The sequence below is a fragment of the Seriola dumerili genome, unplaced genomic scaffold, assembly GCF_002260705.1.
Source record: "Seriola dumerili isolate Sdu_G_001 unplaced genomic scaffold, Sdu_1.0 BDQW01000161.1, whole genome shotgun sequence".
Taxonomy (NCBI): domain Eukaryota; kingdom Metazoa; phylum Chordata; class Actinopteri; order Carangiformes; family Carangidae; genus Seriola; species Seriola dumerili.
The window spans coordinates 4,492,287-4,519,310 of record NW_019174416.1 but is presented as its reverse complement, the minus strand read 5'-3'; the positions used below and the strand labels follow the sequence as shown (position 1 = coordinate 4,519,310).

Below are 27,024 nucleotides of genomic sequence, written 5' to 3'. Positions count from 1 at the left end.
TTCAAACCTGTAGCGAGTCCAGCTGAGATGACACTTACAACTACTCTGCTAAGCTAATGTTAGGCTTGTTAGCTTTTAGCAGGACTAGTTTAGCTGCTGCTACCATTTCTGTTTCTTCATCATAGTAAGATTTAGCTGCTGCCTCATTCATGTGGGATGATTTCTGTAAGCTATTGGATGATCACAATTGATTTTTCAATTACAGAAAAGGAGTACAGAAAAGAGACGGTAAATTTAGCATGTGGTTTGTGGCTATCTCACCAGCTTTTTTGGCAGTCTTGCTAAATATACATGCAGTTTTCTCTAAAAGTATACTTTTTTGTACCATAATAATGTTTTATATCGGAAAACAAATATGAAAAAATCTTATTTTGCTCTTAATTCAATTTTGACTAAATGTGTAGTTACCCTGTTTTGGCTTTGTAAGGCAGAACAGGCCAAAAGAGATTGAAATAAAGCTATATAAGGATAATTATTAACCAGTCGTAACAATGCTATTTTCACTGTTCTTTTTGGGACCAAGATATTATATTTGTAATCATGTAACTTGTACCATTTATTTTGTATTATTCTCTAAAGATAGTTTAGAAATAAAAAAATCACTGCATTTCTTTGACTGAGGAAGAAATAAAAAAAATGCAGTTTCATTGTTTGATATCATTCTCTCTTCTAAAATGGGGCATTTGTTGAATAATTTTGGTCCAGCTCCACACAGGCATCGATTTTGTGAAACCCATCCCATTTACAATTTTATGTTCTTTTTCCCAATCTTACCCTCCAACAGCTGTGACTGAGAGCTTCCCCCACCTGGGAATGAGAGTGCTGGGATTACTGTCGGCCTGGCAGATGGACATTCAGTCTCCCCTCTTTTTCCTCTCGTCCCAGAATGCCTCACATGGATTCCGTACATATCAAGGCCAGATATCATAATCTCATACTAATGTCCTTATGAAGCATTCCAGTCAGGCCACTTGTGTTGGTTGAGGGAGCCGCCAGCTAATCAATGATGTATCTCTGTCTGCTATTTGTGTCCAGTATAGATCCAAAGCATTCTGCATTGACCCTGGGCTGCCTCTCTGAGCTGAGGGCCAATGGAGTATGGTGTAATTTTGTTTTCTGGGGAAGGGTATGAGATTATTACTGTACACACAAGAAGGTTAAGTGGCTAACACTAGGCGTGCTTTTTTCTGTGAAGCTGGAGTTTTTCTATATCATACTTATAACCAAGGTAGTCTGAATGTTTTTACACATTAATATAGCACCCAAAAGGTATCCGGTCCATACTTGAGTCTCCTTGAGGTACATCATTCCTCATTAATCCTCCAGACTTTGCCACTGGATGGCGCTAAAGTGCTGTAGAAGCAGTGAATAAGGTGCCCCTGGCTGCTAATTCAGACAGAGCCCCCTAGTCCCACCGCTCATGATCTTTTTGAGCTGAGGGAAAAATGGCTGTGACACAGACTGATGACTCATGTAGGCTACAGTTCTGAATGTATAAAAACAGACATCCTCAACAAACGCTGCATTAAAGAGAGCCACAGGCTCAAAGAACATACCAAGTGGTAGAATCACATGCTTTGACTTTCTGTTGGGTCTTGTGGTGGTCTGAAGGACTCCATGTGGTCGTGACCACGGTCTAAATGAAAAGCATTGAAACCCTGAATAAAATACATCTTCACGACAGATTAAAATACCAGATGCAGTGCTATCACCTTGGTAAAATCTCATGCCATGTTACTGCTGCAAACATTCAATATTTGATTCACCAGCTCCTTAATTTGACACAACAGATCTCTCCGACTGACAGGACAGATTGCAGGATGAGTTTGTTGCTGCGCCACAGTATGTTCATGCACACAACTTCATTAGCTGACACCTCACTCTTCTATAGAGCAGGTGTAAGTGTCCTTGACACATGTTTAATAAAAAACAGGCCGGTGATGTGACTGAGAACATGTGCTTTGCCGAGTGGATGTGTGATGAGACAATGTGAGCCGAGTACGTATAAGGAACTTCTTTAAACAGCACCTAAAATGTCTTCTGACACTTTAATCCAACATGTGAAAATTGTTAATCTGATATTATTAGAGTAATGTAATTAGACTAAATGTAAATTAGTCTTTTTTCTTTTCTTTTTTTCTTAAGTAAAATAAAAAAATAAACTGTTAAATTGCAAGTTTAGGTAAAGAAATGAAAATATTGCAGATGTTTTTTCTAATTTTGCCAATGGAGGAAAATAACTGAATACATATGCTCAAGTACAATCTTCAGGTATTTGTACTCACTATATTTCACTTCTTTTGGGAAATATTGTCCTTTGAATGTGTTGCATTAATTTGACACCTATAGTTCTTTTTAGATCATGATTGTACATAATTAAACCAATGATTCCCAACCTTTGAAAAAAAAGATTAAAAAAATCAGTGTGTACTTGATGCCTCTTGTCATATTTTAGATGTGTATGAGTTGTTAATAGTTCCACCAAAGAGATTTCCCCCTCAGATGTTTTCATTTAAATAAATGTTCTGGATCTAAAGAAGTAAAATGATCCAGAATTTCAGAATTCATATCAGATATCAGAGAAGAGTCCAAACACTTTATACAAATTTTAGGATTCAAATATTAAACTAGTTCCACCTATACCAACTATAATAGTGAACTACTGCTTACACATCAACAACATAATTCTTTCATATGTAATAAAATATCAGTCACAGGGGCCATTTTTCTGCTGAACAGGTACTTTATTTTTTTTCATATTTTAAGTACATTTTGCTGATAATACTTCTGAACTTAAGTTGGATTTGGAATGCTGGTCTAACTTGTGATGAAAGCATTTTACATTACTGTATTTACTTACTGTAGATAAAGGATCTGAATATTTCCACCACTGAGTTTTACACATCACTATTCATGGAAATCGTGGTGGAAACAGACAGGATAAGCAAACTTCTCTTAATAAGAAAACAAAGCAAGGCCTCCAGATAATTGAACTGGAAACAGTGTAAGTCATTGCATAAGCACAATATACGTTTTCCTGTTTGAAAGGATTGTATTGTGTTTTTTTTATCCCTCTCTTGTGCTTTCTATTGTTGTGGAAATATTCAGTTTGAATCTTTGAAGTTATTTCCTGTTGAAAAATACGATCATTTCCTGAGAGATACACAAACCCACATTTTACGCGTGTGTGTACGTGCACATGTTTGTGCCTTGTTGAAAAGAGGAAGACTGCGAGCACCAAGCCATAAAGGTTAGAGGTTAGACAGAGCTGTTATCAGTCTCGGCGAGAAAGTGGAAAATCAGAGAGCTCAGGATCCCAAACAGACATTTGAAACAGCAAGGAGCAAATATCAAATGAGAGGCTTGACAGCTGCCTTACCTGTGGTGTTCCCAGTCTACAGCATATGCAGTGACGACCAAAAGGCTTGCCTGCAGTGAAAAGTTGAAGACAAGAAAGAGTGAGAGCGAGTGAGAGAGAGAGTTGGCACTTGGGAGCAGAGCAAAAAAGCAGATCTGGGGATTGCCGTGATGGAAAACCTGCCTGTCTACCATGGACCCATCGGCAAGGAAGAGGGGGAGAGGCGGCTGGCCCAGGACGGCCGGGATGGGTGCTACCTAGTCCGCAACAGTGACTCTGTACCAGGCGTCTACTGCCTGTGTGTGCTGTGAGTATAAACAAAAATTGTACAATAGCTCTTTTTGTTCTGCTTCTGCTTAGGCCATTACTGAAACCTCAGCAATCACATCAACACATAATCCTATTTTCTACTGTTGTAGAGATTATTGATCTCCTCACATTTAAGAAGATAAAAGCACAAAGGGATAAACAAACAATCTGGATGTTAAGTGAAACCAAAAAATATGGTGACCTATCTTTAAAAGTGTGAGTCCCACAAATAAATAGAGCATTCATGTTTACAGTATTGGCAGATACCTATTTCATTACTCGATAAACTCAGGGTCAAAGGTGTCTATGTGTGTGTGTGTTTCTGTATGTGTGTGTGTGCAGGTGCAATGGATACGTCTACACATACAGACTCCAAAAGGATGAGGCAGGCTCATGGGCAGCAGATGTGAGACATTTCATCTTATTTTAATTTATTTTATATTTTTGCTTTTTTGTCTGCAGTGACTAAAAAACCTAAAAGCTTACGGAGCCAGCGCAACAAGCTGCACATCCACATCACATCCGCCTCACATCCGCTGGTGTTTATTAGTTTTAGAGGTTGTTTTGGGGACAGTTTAATTCAGCAAGCTGTAAATTTGAGGCGAACATGTAATTTTTGGGCGGAGGGAAATGGCTTCATTTCTTTTCCTTTAGCAATAACACCGTCTGAGATAGCCCACCCGCACCCCCAACCACGACTCAAATTTGAGACACCTCAGCATCAGCATATACGCCAGAGATGGGAAACGTAGAACTGCATTTGACAGCATTTCTGATGGGATATGTAATTGAGCGCTGAGGATTGGCAAACACCCAGAGATGTGAATGTATAGAGACATCTGAAGGCTGTGTCTCTCTCTGACAACTAAGCTACACGTTGTTGTAACTACATTTTACCCTCGCTCATTTTCACTGACAGCATCAAACAGATGGGGGTGGGGTGGGGTGGGGGGTGGGGACTTGAATTACAGGAATTTCACTACAAGCTCAATAACAGTTTACATTATTCATGTGCAATATCAATCACTTTAATGAAATATTCTTGAGAACAGAGGTAACACTTGTGGCCGGAGACAGAAACATCCAAAGTGCTTTGCTGTGGGAAGTGCTCTCTGCGTTTGATTAAGTCACTTTAAAATGCATTCAAACAAAATTTTCACCATTTCATACAGCATGATTGAAAGAAGAGAATGAAAACACATAATGCTTTTTTAAAAAGTACTTACTTGACAAAATTAGAATACTCTGAAAGCTTTAAAACTTTGTAGTTTAGAGAGATTAAATATTAAACTAACAGCTTTAGGCAAAGTGGAAAATGTATGTGTGTTTTCAATTAGAAATAACCAAAAACGCCCTGAAAGATCCTTGATTAAGCTGCATTTCATTAAAACCAAACGAAAACCGACAGATAAGACATAAAATCTTTGTTGCAACAAAAGATGAATTCTAGACATTATATTTTATTTTTGTTTACGCCACAGATCATTTCTAAAAATGATCTTTGAGCTATTTCAGTTTGATTCAGTCACAGGTAAAGCTGTAGAGATAATGGGATACTTTAAGCATCTTAGATGTCACACATAAATCCTAAAATAAATGCTTTTTGTTGACTAACAAAATATAAAAAATAAGCCCAGGGGAGTGAATGCTTTCAGAGGCAACTGCATCCTGAATTTTCTGAATTTAGCTTTTAAACCCCTTGAGCATATTATCCATCTGGGTCTACAATAGTGTTTACAGCAATCATAGACCAGCTTCTTTTGCATCATCTCATTTATTGATGTGTGTCCTGTTGTCTTTAACTGTGGATCAGTGGTCAGATATACATTAAAAATAATTGCCATGATTCCCGACCCTTTGCACAGTGTTTCTGTCTGTACTTTTAGCGCATCTGATGTCTTCTATAAAAGGTGAATCTGTGAGAGCTCATTTCAAGCCGGCCCTGTCCCGTCCTCCTCATTTCCCCTGTGGGGGTTTGATGTTGAGATGGAGATGATGGAGATGCTGAATTCTCTTCTGCCTTTTTTTTTTTTTTTTTTTTCTTCTTCTTGTGTTACAGACCACTCCTGGTGTGCAGAAACGATATTTCCGGCAAATCAGGAACTTGATAGCAGCTTTCCAGAAGCCTGATCAAGGAATTGCCATGCCTCTGCTCTACCCTGTCACCGCTCAGAGACGGGCACAAACACACACAGAGGCACAGACACCCAGTAATAGCCTGTCGCCGACACACAGCAGCCCAAACGCATACCTCCATCTGCAGCAGCCGCCACATGCAGCTCAGGGACAGAAAAAAAGGAACAAGAAGGAGGTGCGGAAAGCTTTCGGTTAGGCGCAACCCCTTATCTCACTGTTGACCCAATTATAAACACAAATACTGTCTTTGCATGATGCCTACTGCTGCACTTTGCTGGCTGTGTGTGAAGTAACTGTCATTTTTTTTGCAATTAAGCAGCTCCTGTTTGTTAAATGCAGTCATTTAGACTCTAGCAGTGACTCAGATCTCAGTATCCATCCAGTCTCTTTTTCCTTCTGCATATGCGGCAAAGAGAGGGGCTCATAACTTTCAGGGATGTGATGTAAAATATTCAACTTCTCCAACATTAATATCCATTACTGCATACGCAAGTTGACAACAAATATTGTGCTCTGTTTTCTTAATGCAATTCAGTTGTGTGAATGGCAAAGAAAATAAATGATATTGGTTGAAATAAACTCTTTTAAATGAGGTCATGCATACACAGCCATACACACCCGAGCCTCCGTCTGACATATAATGTGGAACAAAAATTCAATTTGACATATTGAAGTACTGATTTCCATGGAGAGAGTGCTGACTGCTGGAGTGGGAGGGGGGAGGTGGGTGGGGTGGGGGGTCTGTCATTCATCTGATTGACATCACTGGCTCCTCATGAAAAAAATGACGGAGAGAGAAAGAGAAAGAGAGAGAGACATTGAGCATCCATTCAGCCCATACAATTCTTCAGTGCAGCCGTCTCCTAGCAACCGGACACTCCATCTTTTCACCGCCGAGATGAGGTTGGACAGTATCTAGCGGAGCATATGGTTTAGAAGGGAAGGTGCATCGCAGCTGATCAGCAGAGTGCTACTCAGGAACGTATATCACCTGCTCGCAGTCAGAACATATGCATTGTGTGGCTCTGTCATCCGCAGCCCAGGAGAGAAACACAAACAATTAATGGTGGGCAGATGGTGGAGTGACGGTGGGAGGGAGGCGAGCGGGGGATAGGCAGACGGACGGGGAGGTGGATTAGTGGTAGCTAGATTAAAAAAAGAAAAAAAGAAAATGACAAACAAACAAACTTCTTTACTTTCTTTTTTAACTTTTTTGGTGGGGAGAGGCTTGGAAGTGGTTCACATGTAGTCTGATTGGCATTTCCTAATGAGAGGAGACAAGCTGTAGAGAACAGCACAGCCAACTCCAGGTCCTGCCCCTTCTGCACTCACCACCCACTCGCTGAGCCTCAGCTGTCACATTTCTTTTTCCCTTCCTCTGTGCTTTTTTTTCTTCTCTCTCTCTCTCTTCTTCTTTTGACAGACGCAGGTTTCTCATGCATATCTCAGTTTGAGCCATAATGATGGGTGATAATGACAGCACAAGATTTGAAAGTTACAAACTTCCAGAAACAAGAACAAAGAGCACACAACAAATGTGTAGAGTGAAGGCACAGAGACAGAGGAGACGCCTGAGAGAGAGCGAGAGCGAGAGAGCGTGAGAGAGCGAGAGAGAGAGAGAGAGAGAGAGCGAGAGAGAGCGCAGACACAGAGACACAAATATAATAAGGAACAATGCCTATGAAATCCCAGGGAGCAATCTGGTAATTCACACATAATAACTTTAATCAGCATTGTAACCCAATAAAGTCAGAATTTTCAGCGAGAATATTTACTATAGCCATGTATAATTCTTTGCAAAAATGTAACTGTTTTTCTATTGATTAACAATACTGACACTTACTTATGAACAACAGAATTTCCAGTTGAGCACTTTTTTTCAGTGTGAAAGCACTGGCTATGTACATTCTTGATTTTAGTATACACACTCATACAAACTACTGTTGGAGCACACCAGAGGTGGAAAACCCCATGAGGTTTCCTTCTCTAAAGGGGAGTGTCAGAGTCGACAAGGCCTCTCTTACACAATATGTAAACGATAGTATTTCCGAGGTAAACCATGTAGGAACTCAAATGGCAACCGGAGAGCTCTTGATTTGAGTCATGAAGAGGATTATTCACTGGCAAATCCTAAAGTCTTCATCTCTACAGTTCAGTGAGTTTGAACAGTTTCAAAATGATGAACAGTGTTGAAACAGCAAATGACAGACAGACAGTCAGTCAGTCAGTCAGTCAGTCAGTAAGTCAGTCGGTCGGTCGGTCAGTCCCAGGCCAGTTGGGATACAAAAAGCAAAGCCACAGCCAAACCACACTGCTTGTGCCACTGTTAGAAATTGGAGAAACTGGACGATAATAATAAAATACCATCATTTTGTCACAATTAAAGGCATTTGGAAATCATTTTTTCCCCCAATCTCTCTTCTTGTTCTTCTTTGTCGTCATCTTCTTCTTTTTTTTGATACAGTATAGAAACAGTAGAACAAATCAGAGTAGAGTAGAAACAGGCAGTCTTTGGTGGGGTGGGGGGCTGCTCGTGTGTCTCTGTTACCTGCCCCCCACCTCGCTCAGTGTCATAAAGTGGATGTTGGAGGGGCAGTCGGACAGCTCCGGCTGCTGCTCTATAGGCAGGGAGTAGTAGCCGTCGTAACCCTGAACCCGTCCTCCGGACAGCAGCTGCTGCTTCTCCGCCTCGCTCCACACCCTGCTCCCTACGTCCCCTAAATCCACCCTTTTCCTCTCCTTCTCCCATGCCCCCTCTACCGCTCTCTTCCTTGCCTCCTCCCTCACCCGTGCCCTCTCCTCCTCCTCGTTCCCGCCGTAGCGCACGCACAGACACAGCGCCCCCTGCTGGAGAGTGATATCGGCGAATCGTCGAGTCCTGCCGTTCACCGTGGCGCTCATCTGAGACACGCTCACGTTCACACCGCTCTCTAGGACACGTCCCCCAACTCCCAGCCCCAGGGCGAGGTCTTCTTCGATTGGCCGGGACTGGAGGAAGTGGTGGGTGTCGCAGCCGTGCACAGTGAAGCTCAGCCCACTCAGGTGGACGGCGCCATTCAAAATGGCTGCCACGCGACGGCTGTCCTCGCTGGCTACGCCGATGACTTCAGCGCTGACTCGGCCATGGGCGACTGCAAATCGGATGCTGGGGCCGAGAAGAGAGGGTCTGGAACCAAAGGGAGGAGGGCGTGTCGGCCTGTGGCAGGTGGAGCCTACAGGCTCTGAGACCAGAGGTAACCTGTCCAGTGAAATGAAGCTCCTCAGCTGTCTCCGCAGCTCACACTGGATCCCCAAAACCACCTGAGAAAATACACAAATACATGAAAGTGGTTAACAAAAGGTATTACAGAGGTTTAAATGGACTTTGAGAGGTAAAGTAAAAGTCTCATCCATGATAGATGCATTTTTACAGCAGACATTTAGACTTAGTCATGACATGAAAACTACAGGTTTTACTAATAACATTTTAAAAGACGGCTCTGTTCCACTGGAGTGCTGTAGTGACCTTCTGTCAGTGAGGCAGCGTCACAGAAACACGTCCTTCAAGACAAATTTACAAATTTACAATTCATTTGAATTCATAAAAAAAATCACCAGTGAATTTCCTGCTATGACTTGAAATGGCTGCTGTGAAAATTGTTTATTCAGAAGTGATAAAAACATATTTTTTATAGTGTCTTTTTGATTTAAAAAACACTGTCCAAATTAAGTCCAAGCGAACTGTAGTTAAAAAAAATAGTTTTTGTTTTATTTGGTAGAAGAGTCTTTTACACAACAGGGACACATATTAATCGCATTAAAGATGCTATATACAAGTTTTCTCTGTTGCAGCAACAGAGTAGCAACTGCTTTGGTATTTGTAAGAGCACTTTTTATGCACAAATCTTCCTTACGAAGACAACGAGAATCGTTTACCAACATGCTAACTAGCTTTCAAAGCTCCTCAGACTACGGTTTGTTGTTGTGCAGCCCTCTCCTACTGTGTAACGATAGACAGATGATTCATCCAACCAATCTTTGCAGCACTAATATTTATATTGGTAAACGATCTAATTGTGAAAGTGGTGTATATTTCAGCCGTTTTGCTCATTTGGATCAACGAATAAAGTCACAAAACAGTTTAGAGCATCTTCAGGACTGATGGCCCCCAACCATATGAAGGCTTCAATATTAAACAAACAAATAAATAAATAAGCAATTATGAATTAAACACTGCATGAATAAATTGTGTAAAATGTAAATGAACCAATATTTTGTGAAATCATTTTTATGAAATATAATTTTATCATGATATTAATATTAACAGTTTTACAGGGTTTTTTTGGACCCAAATACCCATTTGCGTTCCCGAGTTTAGTTTTTACTACATTTTTTTTTAAATGACATGTCATCTCCCCTCACCTTTCAGACAGTCACATCCCCCCAGCATCTCTTGAGCAATCTCAATTTCTACCACCACATTTAGCCAGCTAGCTAAATGACTAATGACTAATAACACACCTCCTATTCTGACACTACTGGGTACCACAACCCATAAATTCAATGATCATGCAAGGTAAGATATGTTGAGTGGGCTTAGTCAGTTACAATATGTGAACACGGCCAAGGTTAAAATGACTCATCAAAAGTATTTAATTGTTCTACTGAAAGAGAAAAGACAGATAAAAGTAACAAACATATATGTGGCATGAGAAAACTGAACTATAAAAACATGGACACAAGGTTAGAGCTAGGAAAGAGTCTTGTTCCTGCAGCTGACGGGGGTTTTTAGTGGTGAAAAGCTCACCTTGCTGGAGTCCCAGTCCTGGGTCTTGGTCTGGGTCTTCATCAGTTCGTATGTTTGTTCCATTCTGCCCACCTCAGGCTTTGGGAAGCCTGGGACAACATTATGAAGCTGGAAACCAAATAGCTGCAGCCAGCTACCGATGTCTGGAAAAAGACACACACACATGTACAGACAGAGAGAAAATTGCACAGAGGGAGAAAAGTTAGAATATAATGTGTATACTGTGAAGCAAACAAAAAGTCATAAGGCCAGAGAAACAGCACCTTGTACAGGAAATCACACAATATTTGAGCATAATACGCAGCTGAGATGTTTCGGCTGGTGTTTCTCTCACAAACAGATTCCTTCTGTAATAAACAATACTGCTGCAGGAAAACGTGACAGGCCAAATGAATGTTCCATTAACCAGAAGGACATACGCCCCCGGCAACATCCTATATTCATCCTCCTACTCTCCTATTCCATCTCTTTCCCTTGCTTGAGTTTCTATTTTGTCTCTCGGGGAAACAGTATGTTCTTGACAGACAGAGGGAACAAAACATAACAGCCTGTGTTAAAAAACAAGATGATCACAGGCATGGCTGTCCTTTCTGTTGCCAGTATTTTCTGTCTGTCACATCTTTTCTCTCTGTAACACAGCTCACCTGTGGTTAACTGTGGGCCCCGTTCACTCGCTCTTTATGGCAGATGTCTCTTGTGTAGGTGTGTTTGTGTGGGAGTAGGTGCCGCTGAGAGAAATATCAGCCTGTATCTGTGTGAGAGCTGCAGTGTGGCAGCTTGTGTGCATCAGTCAGTGATTCGGTGTTGGAGTTGGACAGTGAGTGACTGTGTGTGTGTGTGTGTGTGTGTGTGTGTGTGTGTGTGTGTGTGTGTATGTGTGTGAAGCTCACCTGTAGTAAACTGTGTCACCTCCTCCACCCTCCCAACTGGGCAGTTGTTTTTGAAGGCATACAAGTTAAACGGCTTCGGTTCCTTGCCCAGCTCGCCCCACAGTTCATGGTTCGGCGAAGTCCATCGGCCTGCTAGTGTGTCATAATCCCGCCTGCCCAAATGTACCAGCCGTGTCAAAGGGTCATACAAGCCTCCGTGGAAGCCGATGACAAGCTGGAAGTCAGGGTTGGTGTCCTGATAGACCTCTCCATAGGGGGTGTAGAGGATCTCTTTGACCAATCGCCCCTTGCTAGAGAAAACCGCCCTCGGACTCCCCACGCTGTCGCAGGCGACGTAGTACTCCTCTCCGCTGCTCAGCTCCATGGCAATGAGATGGCCCTGGAGGTCGTAGTACAGCGATGTGATCAAATTGCTGCTGTGGTTGTACAAGTGGCTGACCCTGGTGGGGTGTGACAGGTCAGCATAAAAGAACTGCAGCTGCTCGCCCTGGCTGCTCTTGGTGGCCACACGTCGACCCAGCCCGTCATAGCGGTACACCACGGTGTGCTCAGTCACTCGGTTGAAGACGCGGGTCAGCAGCCCGTTGGAGTTGTAGTCGAAGAGGTCATTCGCTCGCTGGCGGAGAAAGCCATCGTCATCTACGCTGTATTGTAACTCGCCGAGGTGTGTGATGCGGTCTCTTTGGTCGTAACGCAGCGGCGTCAGCCTGCAATGAGACCACACGGGTGTATGTCACTGCTGTGTACTTGTATAACAAACTATGTATAACATTAATATATCAATGAGTCCAAAATACTTCCAATGATAATGCCAACATGCAAATGGTTAGCATGTATGAAGTTTATCCAATCACAATTGTAGCGCAGCGTGTTAGCAGGATAACATTTGCTTGTTAGCACTAAACTAAACAAAGTCCATCCAACAGTTAATGAGCTATTGAACCAAAGTGGTAGTCTAACTGACCGCATTGCTAAAAATAGGATCATACCACATGCATGTTTTGACATGTTACCTGCTGTAAAATGTAAAGCTAGTTGGTGCTAACTCACCTAGCGCTGGTCCCGTGGCTGAGCAGGTTGATGTTCCCGTTGAGGTCGTAACTGTAGCGCCACTGAGGCCGCTCATTGACCGAGGCACTCTGCAGTTGGCTGTCAGCGTCGTACTCGTAAGTGTAGCGGGTGACGTTGCTGTCCACGCCCACCCTGATATCACAGGTGGTGGTGCGCCCTGCAGAGTCATACTGGATGGTCATCCAGTAGGCGATGGATTTAAGGATCTCATACTGGACCTCTACCACTTGGCCGTAGGAGTTAAATACCTTGGTGTGCTTCATCAGATGGGTGGTGATCACCTAAATGATCACAGACAAAATTGGTTAGACATCTCTGCAATTGAACACACACACACCTAAATAAAATCAGGAGGAAGTGCTTCATGTTGCATTATAGCTGGATGTTTTTAGGCGGTATTTATTGATTTCTTTTTGGTCACTTGAGAGTAGTGCAGTCAGTGCTTCCCATCCCATTATATCTCTCTAAGGTCCAAACCATTTATAGTGTAATATCTTAGTTAGTTTTTATGATGCACAATTTGTCTTTAGTTTACAAGCAATACAAGACAGACACACACGTTATTTGCACTTTTTATTATATTATTGAAGCTCGAGCATTGAAGCACCTTGTTTCTCTTTGTTAAACTTAAATGTATTTAATTTTTTTTTTGCATTGTCATGTGATGCTATTTTATTTGTTTATTTAATTTAAATTTATGTGTGTGTACTAACATGTTTGGTTGGTAAAATAAATATGTTGTAAATTCAAATCAGAGCGTCTTGTGTGTCTGGAATGGATGTATTCTTGAGTCTATAAGGTAACAATAATATAATAATAAGATAACCTTGTTTGAACTGTGAAATGGGTTTGGCTAAAAGAAAATTTTGGTTTTGTCTATACTACTAGGTACTTATACTATACTGGGTTAAATAGAATTGCATTACTAGAAAGAGACTAAAACAAAATTTTCATTGACTAAAACTAGACTAAAATAGTCATGGATGATTCTGACTAAAATAAGACTAGAATGCTCAGACTTTTAGTCGACTAAAACTTGACTAGACTAAAAAGAGTATGAACGTGACTAAAACTAATAAAAACTAAAATGACAGCTTGACACAGAGACTAGACTAAAACTAAAATTAAAACAGGCCGCCAAAAACAACACTACTACTACTTGAGAGCAGCAAAACAAGCCTGGCACTAAAGCAAACACCTTATAAAGTTGCTTACACATCCAGCAGACATGAAGCAACATTTCATTTGGAGTCCTGTTTTTGGCCACCCAACACTAAACTAATTTTCTATATTCATTTTTGCTCTGTTACGGTCTCCACCAAGTTGTGAGGAAAATATTTGACTCTTTAACTGATAAATGCATAAAATGCTTCTGGTTGCTAACTTTGTTTGTCTGCTGTTGGACAGTAGTCTTAGTGTATAGTGGGTTCATCAGACCAAAGAAGAACGGCTGCCTGTTGCGGCTGGAAACAAGATTGGTGAGAGTGGTGAGAACATCAAAGCCATAAAGATTAAAAGGTAGAGTACAAGAGGCATTACAATTCATGCAGTTCAATATTTTAACTCTGAGCACTTTGCCTACCTGGTTGAGGTCATAGAAAATTACGCTAAACTTTCCAAACTGCTCCACTCGTCCGGATACGTCGACATAACGGTACAGATCTATAGGCAGAGGTGTCTCATTGATTACTGCCTGCATGCTTGTCACTCTGAAGTTGTTGTAGCTGTAGTCGAACCTGGCGTTAACCAAACCTTCCTCACTGAAGCGGAAGATCTGCCGGCTTGTCAAGGGACCTATGTAGAGAAATCAGAGTGTAAAATTCAGTGGCATTGAAATTTGGATTATGCACATTAGCATGTGTGGACTTTATGCATAATGCGTGCGCACACATGTGCACACACACACACACAGTACTCACACGCACACACACACACACACACACACACACACGCACACACACACACACACACACACACACACGCACACACACACACACACACACACACACACGCACACACACACACACACACACACACACACGCACACACACACACACACACACACACACACGCACACACACACACACACACACACACACACAGCACTCACAGTTGGCCATCTCGCTGCCCATACAAGCCTGCCTAATTAATTCAAATCAAGGACTAATTCAACATCATTAACACAGACACACACAGCGCAATCCATTCAATCTTAACTATCCCCACACCTCTATGGCATTTCCAGTAGTGACCTTTAATATGGAGAGATAATGAAATCTAAAGACAATAGCCATGATGGGCCAATGTGCTCCTTAATGTCAGAACATCAACGTTAACAACACCATTCATCACCTCCGCTGCTAGCTACTAAAGCTCATCCTCCATTTGGAAAAAAAGGCCTGCTAATGAAACACCATTATGATGCTATTTGAGATGACTCTGATTGCAGTTAAAATGAGAAAGTGTCTAGCTTTGGAGACTAGAGAGCTGGATCAGCATTACATCTTCTATTTTTATTTTCTGTGGAATGTTGATTCTAAACCTGCGCTAATGGGAAAATGGCAAAAGCAGCGAGAGAGAGGTGGAGGCTTTCCTACAGCCCTAGGGAACTCGCAGTCTGTTCGTCTCGCTTCTCTGGCTGTCACTTCGCCAAGCTGTCATCTTTCCCTCTCCTTTTTCTGTTCCTTTTCTCCCTCACCATATCCCTGTCGTCCCTTTTTTTTTTTGGTCCCTTACTTTTCCTTGTCTCCTCTCAAGGGACAATTACCACTATCTCTCCTCTCTCCAAGGCTCCGTTTGTTCTGCTGAAATGAGATCAGTTAAAGGAAGGTGAGAGTCTATTCACCGTGAGGGCAAACCGATAAACACACGCGCGCGTGCACGTGCACGCACACGCACACGCACACACACACACACACACACACACACACACACACACACACACACACACACACACACACACACAGCTGTGCCTCACAGATTAGTGACACCTGATCATGGCGAGCCAATCACAAAGCCATGTGAAGTGAACCAGCAGCAGAGATGAGAGTGCTCTCAACCACCCTGGAAAGATTCTGTAACTTGAGGGAATTGGTGAACTGCATTAACAATGGCAGTATCCTAACATAACAGCTAAAGGGGCCCACTGATGGCTGTGCCTGCACTGGGTAATACTGAAATTTATGAACTGCAACGTCTTTCTGAATCAGACCTGGTACAGTTGACAGATAATTAGGGTTATAACTGATTTCCTGTCCCACATAGACATGCATGTGTACAAACATGAATACAGGAGTGCAGGCATGCAACACAAATGTAGTACCCACACGCAGCCAACCACATATTAGCTTATATTTATACATTCACTTATTTACTTTGATCAGGCAGCCTGGTTGCGGAGGTGGGGAAAAGATAGCAAGGCTCAGAGCCCAGGGGGTGGTCTCATATTCACTGCTGTGGTAGACCACAGTGTCTTCCAGTTGAGCATGCTCGGCCTGATTCACACTTCTAACTGTGGCTGTGTCAGTCTCAGTGTAAACGATCATAGCACTAAGGCTGCCTCAAAAGCCAGACATAGTTTTATCACAAAAGAAATCCATGATCCATTTAAAAGACTCATTGCACATAGTCAATATTTTAAATTTGTGGCTGTTGGTCCCTTTAATGTATATGGTGTAAATGCATGTGTATATGTACCTGTCTGTCTGTATCGTATGGAGCTTATGAAGCCGTTATGGGTGAGATGAATGGTCTTGACGGTGCCAGAGGCCTCGTCATAAGTGAAGGTCACCAGAGTAGAGTCATAAACCACCTCAGAGAGCCGCGCTGCCGGTGTATACCTTGAAAAACAGATTAAAAAAAATTGAAATTAATTCTTACAAAAAATAGAGCAACTTGTGGAAGACATGATAAATTAGTTAGCTGTTAGCTGTGTCAGAAGTGTCTAATGAAATGGTAACACATACAATAAAATATACATTTGAACTTCAGTATAACTAAACATGCTTTACCTCATGAATAATACAAAGATGCCTTGCCATTAAGGAACAAGTTGCATCATCCTTCAATATTTCATCAAAATCAGACTGGCTGCTGTGGCAGTTATGGCCTTTCACATCTTGAAAATGGGGCCATTTATTATAGTGTCCCCATCAAGCCAATGAGTATTAAAAATGTTAAATGCCAGAACAGTGCCCGAATCAGTCCTCCAGCTTTCATCAAAATCAGATCAGTGGTGTCTGACATAGTATGATGATAAAAAATTTGACCTTTAATCAGTCTCCCCCATTAGTCCAATCAGTGTAATTTGTAAGGACAGATGTGTGTGTGTGGCATGTTTTGGTGTCAGCTAGACTTGGTCCTAATAGGGCTTTTAAATTTCTGAGATTAGCCTTTAATTAAAGCACCTTCATCAAGCCAATCAGTGTTATGTTTTTATATGCCTGACTGTCGTGCCAAGATGCGTAATAATGCCTCCAGGCTTCATCAGAATCAAACCACTGCTGACCGCAATGTCACCCCTTCCAAACTGCATTGCCTCCCTAAATGAACTGATAAAACCGACAGCCAGTAATATTTCTGTGATCTGTGTCATACCTGTAGATGACGCTACGCCCTGTTCCCAAGTACTGAGTCCTCATCAGCCGCCCATCGAGGGTGTAGTCCTGCATGAAGGAGGCTTGGCTGTCAGGAGGGGTGTAAATGTTCCGATAGTAACCGATGGACAGGAGAGACTGCAGGGTGTGTTTCACCATGCTGGGCATCGTCACAGCAACCAGACGGTCCGTTTGGTCGTATTCAAATACGTAGCGCCGCTGGCTATGCAGGAGCAGCATAATGGACTGAAAGAACACAGACATTAGAATACTGCAGCTCTGTTGTTTGATGAGCTTCCCCCTTGTCTGTCTGGTGTATTTTTGTATTTCAGTGCCATCTGGTGAAAACATTTTATCACCAAAATAGGTTAGCAGATGCAACCTTGGTTTTAGCTTGAAGTTTTCACATTTTTATTTTTCTCAGAAAGCTTTAAAAACCTGTACCTGCAGTCCTGTGGCGACTGGAACAGTCTGAACTGAAGCAAAATAATGTTGTGCAAAAATGTAACTGTAAGGTATAATATTAATTTATTAATAATACATGCAGGTATAATTCATTTCTGGATGGTTCTGTAATATAAGCTCATTTACACTCTCTCTTAGACCAAAACCTGATACTAAATATATTTCAGGCTGAATATAATTTCATTAAATATTTCAATTAATTTCAAGTACGGAAATTATAACCTCTGGTGGCTTTCAGCTTTGTCACACACTTAAATGAATGTAGCTGTCTTGGTGTGTTTAAGCCCATTGACTAAAAATCACATGGATTGTACATTACTGTCTATTATTTCTCACCATTAAGAGCACGATAAGTGTTTACTGTGAAACCCACTTTCAGTAAACTGCTGGTTTCTTTTCACCACTGAAAATCTAGCTGCAGAGCCTTTTTTGAGTTATGTAATCCATCAGAATGAACAGCTTTTACTGTGCTCGAAGCTGTGTTATTAGTTATGCAGCTATAAGTGCAGATTGATTCAAAAAGTCTGTACAATAACTGAACTTAAAAAAAAAAAAAAAAACCTTGAACTTAACTCTGCAAAGTGATTTTCATAGTTTTGTAAAATGAATGGAAACCAATGGATGCCTCAAAGGAAGTAAAAATATTTTTAAAAAATAGTTGGCAGTACAGCACTGTGAATTATTGTAATGTGCTTTCACTTTGTTACTTGTATTTCCCACAACAAAAGTACTTTTTGTACTTTTTACTGTTAGTTTTGGTTTCATATAAATGCAATAACACGTGAAGCAGCAGACAAAGAAGAGCAGATGTGTTAGATTTCTTCTAACAGCAGAAACAAAAAGAACAAGTGAAACCATCAAACAAATCTTAGCATGATACAGACAGAACCTGTCTATCACATTCCACCTAAACCTGTTTTCTATGAGTGCAGCTCTTACTCTGTCTGCGTATGTGTAGCTCCAGATCTTGCCGTTGACCCAGGCTCTGGAAACCACCCTGTCATTCTCGTACTCCAGCCGTTCAGACCACTCTCCACGGTGAATAGCTGACAACAGACCTCCTCCAGAATAGCTGATATTTACTTCAGTGTATTTGCTACTGGGAGACCACACCACAGGCCGGCCCAGCAGGTCATACTGGATATGGAGGGTGAACTTCCTGTGGTCATCATAGATCTTCCCTACTCTGGTGCTCTGATCAAAGTCTATGGACAGCAGGTTCCTGTTATGTGCCTGGAAAGAAAAACAGTAAAATGTCAGTGAGTGGTAGCAGAACAAACTAAAGCTGCTTTCTAATCACCATAAATTCGAAATAAGGCCACAGACATGCAAATAGAAATGAAGAGGCATGTCTGAGACTAAAAGAGATTTCATTAGTTAAGATAAATTAATTGTGACATTTAGAGCAAACCAGGTCTGCATAAAAACAATAAAGTGCCTGGTGAACAAGTGATGAACCAAGTCCTGGGGATTGCTAATTAATTAGTAGACATCAGATAAAATGCTCTATTCTTATGAAATATACTGTTTGTGTGGTAGACCTTGTGCAGAGGGAAAAGAGAAGAGGTGTTGCAGTTGGCGTGTGATTTGTGGAAAGTACAGCCAACGGTGACGTCATCAATAACTCAAAACTTCTTAACATGCTGTGTCAAAACAGGCCATGGCACTGTTCAAACTCACAACAAATGTTAAGATCCACTGAAAAGATGTGGGTACACTGCACTTAGAAGTGACATTTCTTTGTCACTGTTAATGGAGTGTTTAAAGGTCAGATTGCACAACTTTGGCTCAACACAGCATGCTTCTCAGATGTGGTTGCAGTGATGTAATTTGACCTATTCACACAGGTTTCTATGATATTTAGTTGGTGTTGGAAGCTTTACTGGTTCCATTGTGTATTGGGCATTCTGTTGCTAATGCACTCTGCGTTCGTGTAGTACTCCATTTGCAGGACTGGATATTCTATATTATCTGTGTTAACTGAAGAATATGTTAGTATTTAGTGTTTTACCCTCAGCCTGCGTTCATAAGTGCTGTAGTTAGTCTTGCTCTGCTCCTTCCTCTGCCTCCACTCTATCAGACTCGGGGCATGGTCTCCTGGCAGGCTGATGTTACAGCGGCTGGCTGTGGGACTGACTCCTCCGCCGATGCCTCCGGGAAGGAGGGGCTCTGTGCTGAGTGACAGCTCCATCCCACTCGCCAGCGTCACAAGGAACGACCCGTCAGCGCTCACTCTGTATGAACTCTGAGCATGGTCTGGGGGTCGATCATATATCATGGGGGGGTCACACACATGCAGAGAACAAATGAAGAGACACACAAAACCACACGTGCACAAAAGGATGTTAATATGCAGCAACAGATGAAAAAAAGTGTGAAAAAACATCAGTCACTGTCACTCAAAAAACAGCCTTGAAAAAAATCAATGAGATAGAGCAGTAGACTACATGAATGCATTGAATACATGTCTGGCTTTTTTGTATATTTGTTTTGTTTGAATTAACTGCTTAAATCTCTGTGCTGAGTGGGTTTTTTTCCTAACATTTTCTCTGCAACATCGGCCCTGTACTGTATCTGCTATTGTATCTTTTGAAAACTGTAGTATACATGTCTGTATATATATATATATTTAAGTTTATATATATTTAGAGAGAGAAAGAGAGAGAGTGAGAGAGAGAGAGAGAGAGAGAGAGAGAGAGAGAGCAATAAAAAGAAGAAGAGACAGACAAAGAGAAAGCAGAGGGGTTAGGGTGGGGTGCTTGGCTGTAACAAGTTTTCACACATTGCACAAGTTTCTCAGAAACTGTTCTCTCTTTTACATCTACCAAGTAAGATTTCATGCAGCATTTACACATCTCAGTATCAGTTTGCATCGTGCCTTTACTGTTAGTAAAACAAAATTAATTTTTAAAAAATAGCAAAAATAATCATAAAACTATATTTTAATCATAAAACTTAACACAGCTAATAAACTGGATAGTAACTTCTATTCCCTCCACCACTATAAAAGGTTATTGTTGCCTCAGAGGCAGGAGAAGACAGTGAATTTGTGGGTGGCGGAAGAAGAGGGGGCGGTGGGGGGTGGGGGGGACTCTGAAATAAGGGGTCACTTCAATTCTTCCCTGGCAGCTCTGTCATACTGTAGCACCGTGCACATGCCTGCATGCGAGCAAGTGTATTTATGTGTGTTGGAGCAGCTTTTCTCTCCCTGCAGTCCTGTCATTGTGACAACTGCTAGAAAGCAATTAAAGGGATGACATGAGAAGAAACTGCTCCCATGAGCGGCTTCTCCACTCCACTCTCATTTTCTCCTCTTCTCATCTCTGCCCTCTTTTCCATTTTTTTCCTGCAGTCGTTAAGGCATTTCACACGTCAGTCGGATCTATCTCTTCTTTTGTAAATAAAAAAATTAAGCATTTTTTTTACTACCCATTATTCTGGCTATGTAAAGAGGTCATATCAGATCCATATTTGAATTATTTACAGAAAGAAATAAATCCTTTTTCAAGCTGTGAATCTCCTGCACATACCTTCAGTGCAGCCGGTGAAGGAGGAGAATAAGAAAACCACAGGTCAGAGCGTCTGACCTGACCAGAATAACAGCCACGTTATTGCAGTTTGTCAGTCATAAATGTTTAAATATCACTATAACCTTAACAGTCTGCCCTCTTTATACATCTGAGTGTGTTGTCTATAGTTTAGTCCCCCCCAGATGAGTCATAGCCTTTGCGGCATGTTTGTGGTGAAGTAGATGGCGACAGATGCATTGTGTTGAGGCTGTAATCTTTCCTGCATGTCAACTGGTGAATACATTATGTTTTCCTACTGACCTACATGGAGTAAAAAAAAAAATAAAAAATGCACCATGACGCTGTACCTTGTCTGAAGGTGTAGATGGTGTCACTTGCAGACAGGTTGGTGCTGGTGATGAAGTTTTCACGGTTAGACACCTCAACCTCCACCCGTGACCAGCGCTCTAGGTTGCCGTGGAAACCACTCACTTCACCCGTGGGGAGGGTGATGTTGGTCACACGGCCCTCGCTGTTGTACCTTGGAGAATAGACACAAAGACGATGATATACAAGCACAAACGCACACATACAGATAACTGCCGCTCTGGATAAAGGAACTCAGCTGTACACACAAATACACACAAGCACACAAACACATACATGCACACACATGCACACTCACTATCACTCTGTTTTTGCCTCTCATACACAAACACCAACACAGAGTAGGCGTCAACTGTGATATATGTGTAATTAACCAGCTGTGGAATTTGACACAGAGACTTGGTCGGTAGTGGTGAATAATTCAGACTGATGTGTCTTTGCATGTGTGCTATATGTGCTAAACGTGTGTTATCAAACCTAAAAAGAAAAAAAAAGTCTCAATAGCTCTCTGCACCAGTGATGATGCAGTTGCTACCACCAGATGGCACTCACATGTCACGCCGCTTACGTAAGTTCTATCTCACATTCACACACACGCACATACATGTCATCCCATGTCCACACAAACATTCAGTCAAGCAGTAAAGCATGAATGAAGGAAAAAGTGAAAGAAGGAAAGAAAGAAAGACAGAACGAAAGAAAGGAGAATAAATACAACAATAAATAGAAAAAAACAACTATAAACTTACTCATAAACAGTGGTCCAACTGTTCTCATCACTCTTGGTTGCTAGGAGACCTGTGTTGCCATGGTAAGTGATGTGGGCGATGTCATGGCCTTGGGCCGACACCTTCCTCAGTGTTCCACTGTTGCTAAGAGACAGCCAGTACACCTGTCCTCCAGGTAGCGCCAGCCAGAGTGGAACTCCATGAGCATCTCTCCTCACCTGGAGCCCGTGGCCGTCGCGACACGTCAACCCAGACAGCTGACCGTCTGTGCCGTAAGAGAAGTTGAACAGGAAGTGGCCGGTGATCAGGTGTTTGGTGTACATGTGGGAACCGTTCTGTCATGGAAAGGAAGAGAAAGAGAAAGTGATCAGGATTGCTTTGCAGCTGCTAGTTATAAATCCATTACTAAGTTTGTGTATACAGTCCCTCCTATGTTTTTATTAACTACGGTTTGAAACTAGTGATTTACAAAATCTTTAAAACTTAAAATACCACCTCCCACATGTGGAATGCTTTAGCCTTGGTACTGCTACTATAGGTGTGCTTTGGTCTGTACTGGACTCAGTCCTCACACAACCTTGACAAATTATACATGATTTGAAAGCTCTAAGTCTCCTGATTCCAACTGTGCAAAGCATTCTAGGATCCTCATATCACTGAGACAGCTGGAGACACAGAATTGGTTCAGACCTGTGCCTGGCTCCAAAGTATTTTCCACACATAGTGTACTTCTACAGGCCTTGTATTCCCATGTTTATGTGAAAATAAATGAATAAAATAATTAATTAATACAATTGTACTTTGGTTCTGCATCTCTTATACTCACTCTGACTCTGTAGTTGTAAAATTTATAGAGTTATCTTTCAAGGGAAACCAGTGTTATGACTGCAATCACAAGGTTTGAAGAACAGTAACCTTTTTATTTTGAATATATCATTTTCATGCTTGTGCACAAAAATGAGGGTGTCTGGTAACAGGGTAAAATCCAAAAATAACAGTTTTAGAGGGCAAATAATATATTACACTTAACCGCTAATCCTTTGTAAATGCAGGTTTTACTTTGTTTTATTTGTGCCTGCATAGATGGAGAGTTTGGAGTGTTTCAGAGTAAGTATTATTAACGTAGTTTATTGGAATATGCTAACCTAGCTAATATGCTATTGGGTCTTTCAGTCTAACATTATTAGCATTACATTTTGTAATTTGAAGCATGTTGTGTTATTTTTGTGAAATGTAATTCAGATATATTCAGATATGTCAAGCACGTTTCATCTCTTTCACGCTTCATCTAAACAGCTTATATTAGCAAGATAACGTTAGCTTTGTCAGTTGTTTCATTTGCCGCTAAGCATTACATATTTAGTGACAAACAATGTCTATGTGAGAACTAGTTTTTTTGGCTCAACCTGTTTTAATTTAGTGACGTGTGAATGTCAGTTAACACAGTTATAATGTCTGAAGTCTAAATCTGAACCGCACGAACCGCACACAGTTACACTAAATTAATTATACAGTGGCAGTGATGGTGCTCTTACAAAGGTCTTCCTTCATTTTGACCTAACTGAGCTCTCTGGTTAATATTTTACATGCACATACACATTTTATATAAAGAGCTTATAGAGACATTGTGTACCTGGCTGAAGAGATAGAGCTCCTGGTCCAGTGGGGAGCTGATCTCCACCAGTCCGGCCGGGCTGGGCTGAGGCTGGTTGGGGCTTACAGCTCTGATCCGGATGTTGCCCAGATCAGCAATATACAGGGTACCATTGGGGGCCACGGCCAGAGAGGAAGGGGCTTTGAGACGAGCGTCACGGGCGTAGCCTCCATCTCCTGATAAGACACAAGAAGACATTATTTCAATGAGGACAAACCCTTTATCAACAAAACAGAATAAGTGAAGACACCCCGAGTTATAAACACACTGAGAAATACAAATCATTCTTTAGAGAAAGGGAGAAGTTGCAACCAGTACACACAAGCTTTGCAAAATATGAAGATCCCATGGTGCCGCTTATCGGTTTAGCTCAGGACTTGGACTTGTTGGGATACCGTAGGTTCCCAATGGAGTGGATATGAGCACCTTGATAGTGACCTCAGTCTTATCAGACGGTGGTAGTGGGTGACTGAATGCATTCAGATGTCTTTGGAAGCACAGCGGGATGATAGCTAGGTGAAGCCCTTTAGATGCTGTCAGCAGTAGGCCCAGGGCCTCTGATGGGTCTGTGCAGACAGCAGGGTGGCAGTTTATCTCTTGACAGCATGCACATTATGTGTGTGTGAGTATGTTTTTATGCGTGTGTGCGTGCTCATGTCTGTTTGTATTTGCGGGTGTGTGGTCACATATGTGCGCATGTTCAAAGTGTGAGTGTTTATGGTGAAGGGATGGAAACGGAAAGCCTCTGAAGAGAGTAATCATCTGTTAACAGCAAGACATGATTGAAAATATGCAAAGTACAACCCAAGAAATAGGGATGGTTACAGCCCATTGGCTTGTGTCATGGGAGAGACACTTCCCTCCATTTTGAATAGAAAAGAGACTGATTTTTATGAGCAGAATTAAATGATAAAATCACCTCCTCTGACACTTACAATGAAAGCATGGCCTAACTGTCAAAAGAACATCTGCTTATTTGTTTGGTCCTTTCCCTCTTCCCTTTATTCATTTCAGGTGCCCTTCCATGATACACCAACTAGTTAAAACCTTCAGCGGCTAGACGAGAGCCTTTTCTTTCCCCAGCTGTAAATTTGAATGGATTTGAAAGGTTTTTTTCGAGCTGGTTCCTACTGAAATTTAGCTGGAGGTTTCTGTGAAGAAGGAGCCTCCCTATGAATACAAATACAAATACAACCCCCCCCACATACACATATGCACTGTCTGCATACTCAACACACATACATTCACAAAGTCAAATTACATTCACTTTCTTTTCTGCTGTGACATTAGAGATGGTCATATCTTTCCTGAGCACTGTCATAATTCAAACGTCATTATCATACTTTTTTTCACAGAGTCAAAACAGCCGTGCTTCGATATTAAAACTCCATCGGACTTAAATAATTCAGACAGATTGAAAGGAGGAGGAAACAGTGCAGGAGACAGACGTAGAGAAAAAGTTCTTCTCTAGCTCTGATAATAAAATCATTGGCCAGCAGGGACACACAGGCAGCAAGATTTAATCACTCAATATAAAACACACTGACTATCTCATCCAAGTAAGTTATGTCAAAGCTTTTAAATTGTTCCTGTTTTTGTTTAATTCAGATATACGTCTGAGCCAGGCCATGAGCGATATGATCTGGAATGATGTTTAAGTGCAGTTACATGTTGTTTTTAGGAGCATAATCTTATTTGACATAATCTAATGCTCTCACATTACTTAATCCTGCACGCATATAAGAAGTGGGTATGTGTGTGTGTGTGTGTGTGTGTGTGTGTGTGTGTGTGTGTGTGTGTGTGCGTGTGCGCGTGTCCTGCCTGATGACCCACCAGAGAAGCAGTCACAGTTGGGGTCTATCTTACAGTCACAGTCCGTGGGGGCTCCAGAGATAACAGATATCTCCCCGTTGGTCGACACCTGTGGAGTGTTCAGAAGAAAAAAAAAACAAAAAAACAACACGTCACACACAGCTATGAAAAGCTGTCGGAGATCATTGTTGGAAAGAAGATAATGTTCAACAACATCCTTTGTTACATTTAATCTCCCTGGCAAAACAGATAATGATGACATTTCATAAAAACCTGAGCTGAAAATGCAGATGAATGATATTAGAATGAAATAAAAAAAATAAAAAAAGAAAAGAAAAGAAAATGACAACAATGTGTTTGGCTGTGTTTATCCACCGGTTTTTCAACCGCCCCCCCCCCCCCCCCCCCCAAAAAAAAAAAAAAATCTCAGATGATATCTTAGATGCCTTTTTTTAATTTTAGGAAAAACAAAAGGAGCACATGTCTTCAGTGTGTGGGAACATTCATTGTTTGGCCTAAATGAGGATTTGTTGACTAATCTTTGCAACATTAAATCCAGCTCTCCAAACACTCGAAACTGAGTGTCCTGATGGCGTGTGTGCTTAATAAGCGATTATGTATTTTAAATGATTTAAATTAGATGAGGAGATTGATACACCACCCTCGTGTCTGTATCAGTGTTTCTCATACATTGATTTATTTGTGGCAGTCTGCCACAGTATCGACATTGACAGCCACATATTACATTTCTTTCTTTTTTTTTTTTTTTTACTATTTCAAATGGGTAAAATCTTACACTGTATTTCATTGTAGTGCTATGCGCAGTGCATTGATTCGCTCAGCTCCTCCTTGCCCCACCCCTCTCGCAAGCACATTGACAATGTGCGTGTCTGTCAGTCAGACTGGCCAGGGAGAAATCCCGCCACATCAGAGGGCCGGTGGCTTGTCAAATAATCCATTAAGTTTTACCGTCCCTGTCTGAGTATTTACCGGCCGTCTCTGTGTGCCTGTTATTCAGAGTGTGGGGACTGGGCACAACGTTAAGTAATGGAGCTGTACATATTGTTAATTTGTCCCAAAGTACTTTTTGCAATGGAGCACCTTAATAACCCCACCACCCCCGCTTCAGCTACTGCTACAAATAAAGTCTAACTCTGGGAAACACTGCTGTACGGTACCTTTAAAGCTCAACAATTAACACATTATATCTTTATGTTTAATCTGTACAAAAACTATGGTGTAAGAAAAATATATAACATGTTATTTAATGATATTTAGAGATGCTGGTTGGTGGATTTTGTTACGTTTGGACAGAGCCAGGCTG

The 27,024-nt window shown here is 41.5% G+C and overlaps 2 protein-coding genes across 2 annotated transcripts in view; one reads left to right on the top strand and one right to left on the bottom strand.

Annotated features, from left to right (window-relative positions):
* The first annotated feature begins 3,207 nt into the window (after positions 1-3,207).
* LOC111226654 (SH2 domain-containing protein 1A-like) lies at positions 3,208-6,347 on the top strand. The gene is made up of 3 exons (XM_022751918.1): positions 3,208-3,665; positions 4,010-4,073; positions 5,727-6,347. The coding sequence occupies exons 1-3, from the start codon at positions 3,529-3,531 to the stop codon at positions 5,997-5,999; spliced, it is 474 nt and encodes a 157-aa protein (XP_022607639.1). The 5' UTR covers positions 3,208-3,528; the 3' UTR covers positions 6,000-6,347.
* A 1,171-nt stretch (positions 6,348-7,518) lies between these two features.
* LOC111226769 (teneurin-1-like) overlaps positions 7,519-27,024 on the bottom strand; it is a 155,255-nt gene continuing 135,749 nt past the window's right edge. Inside the window, 13 exon segments of the mRNA XM_022752080.1 lie at positions 7,519-9,103; positions 10,590-10,732; positions 11,480-12,186; positions 12,530-12,831; positions 14,133-14,344; positions 16,247-16,389; positions 17,147-17,391; positions 18,550-18,843; positions 19,622-19,866; positions 21,488-21,660; positions 22,256-22,569; positions 23,868-24,064; positions 25,722-25,809. Coding sequence (XP_022607801.1) covers positions 8,348-9,103; positions 10,590-10,732; positions 11,480-12,186; positions 12,530-12,831; positions 14,133-14,344; positions 16,247-16,389; positions 17,147-17,391; positions 18,550-18,843; positions 19,622-19,866; positions 21,488-21,660; positions 22,256-22,569; positions 23,868-24,064; positions 25,722-25,809 — 3,819 coding nt within the window. The 3' untranslated portion in view covers positions 7,519-8,347.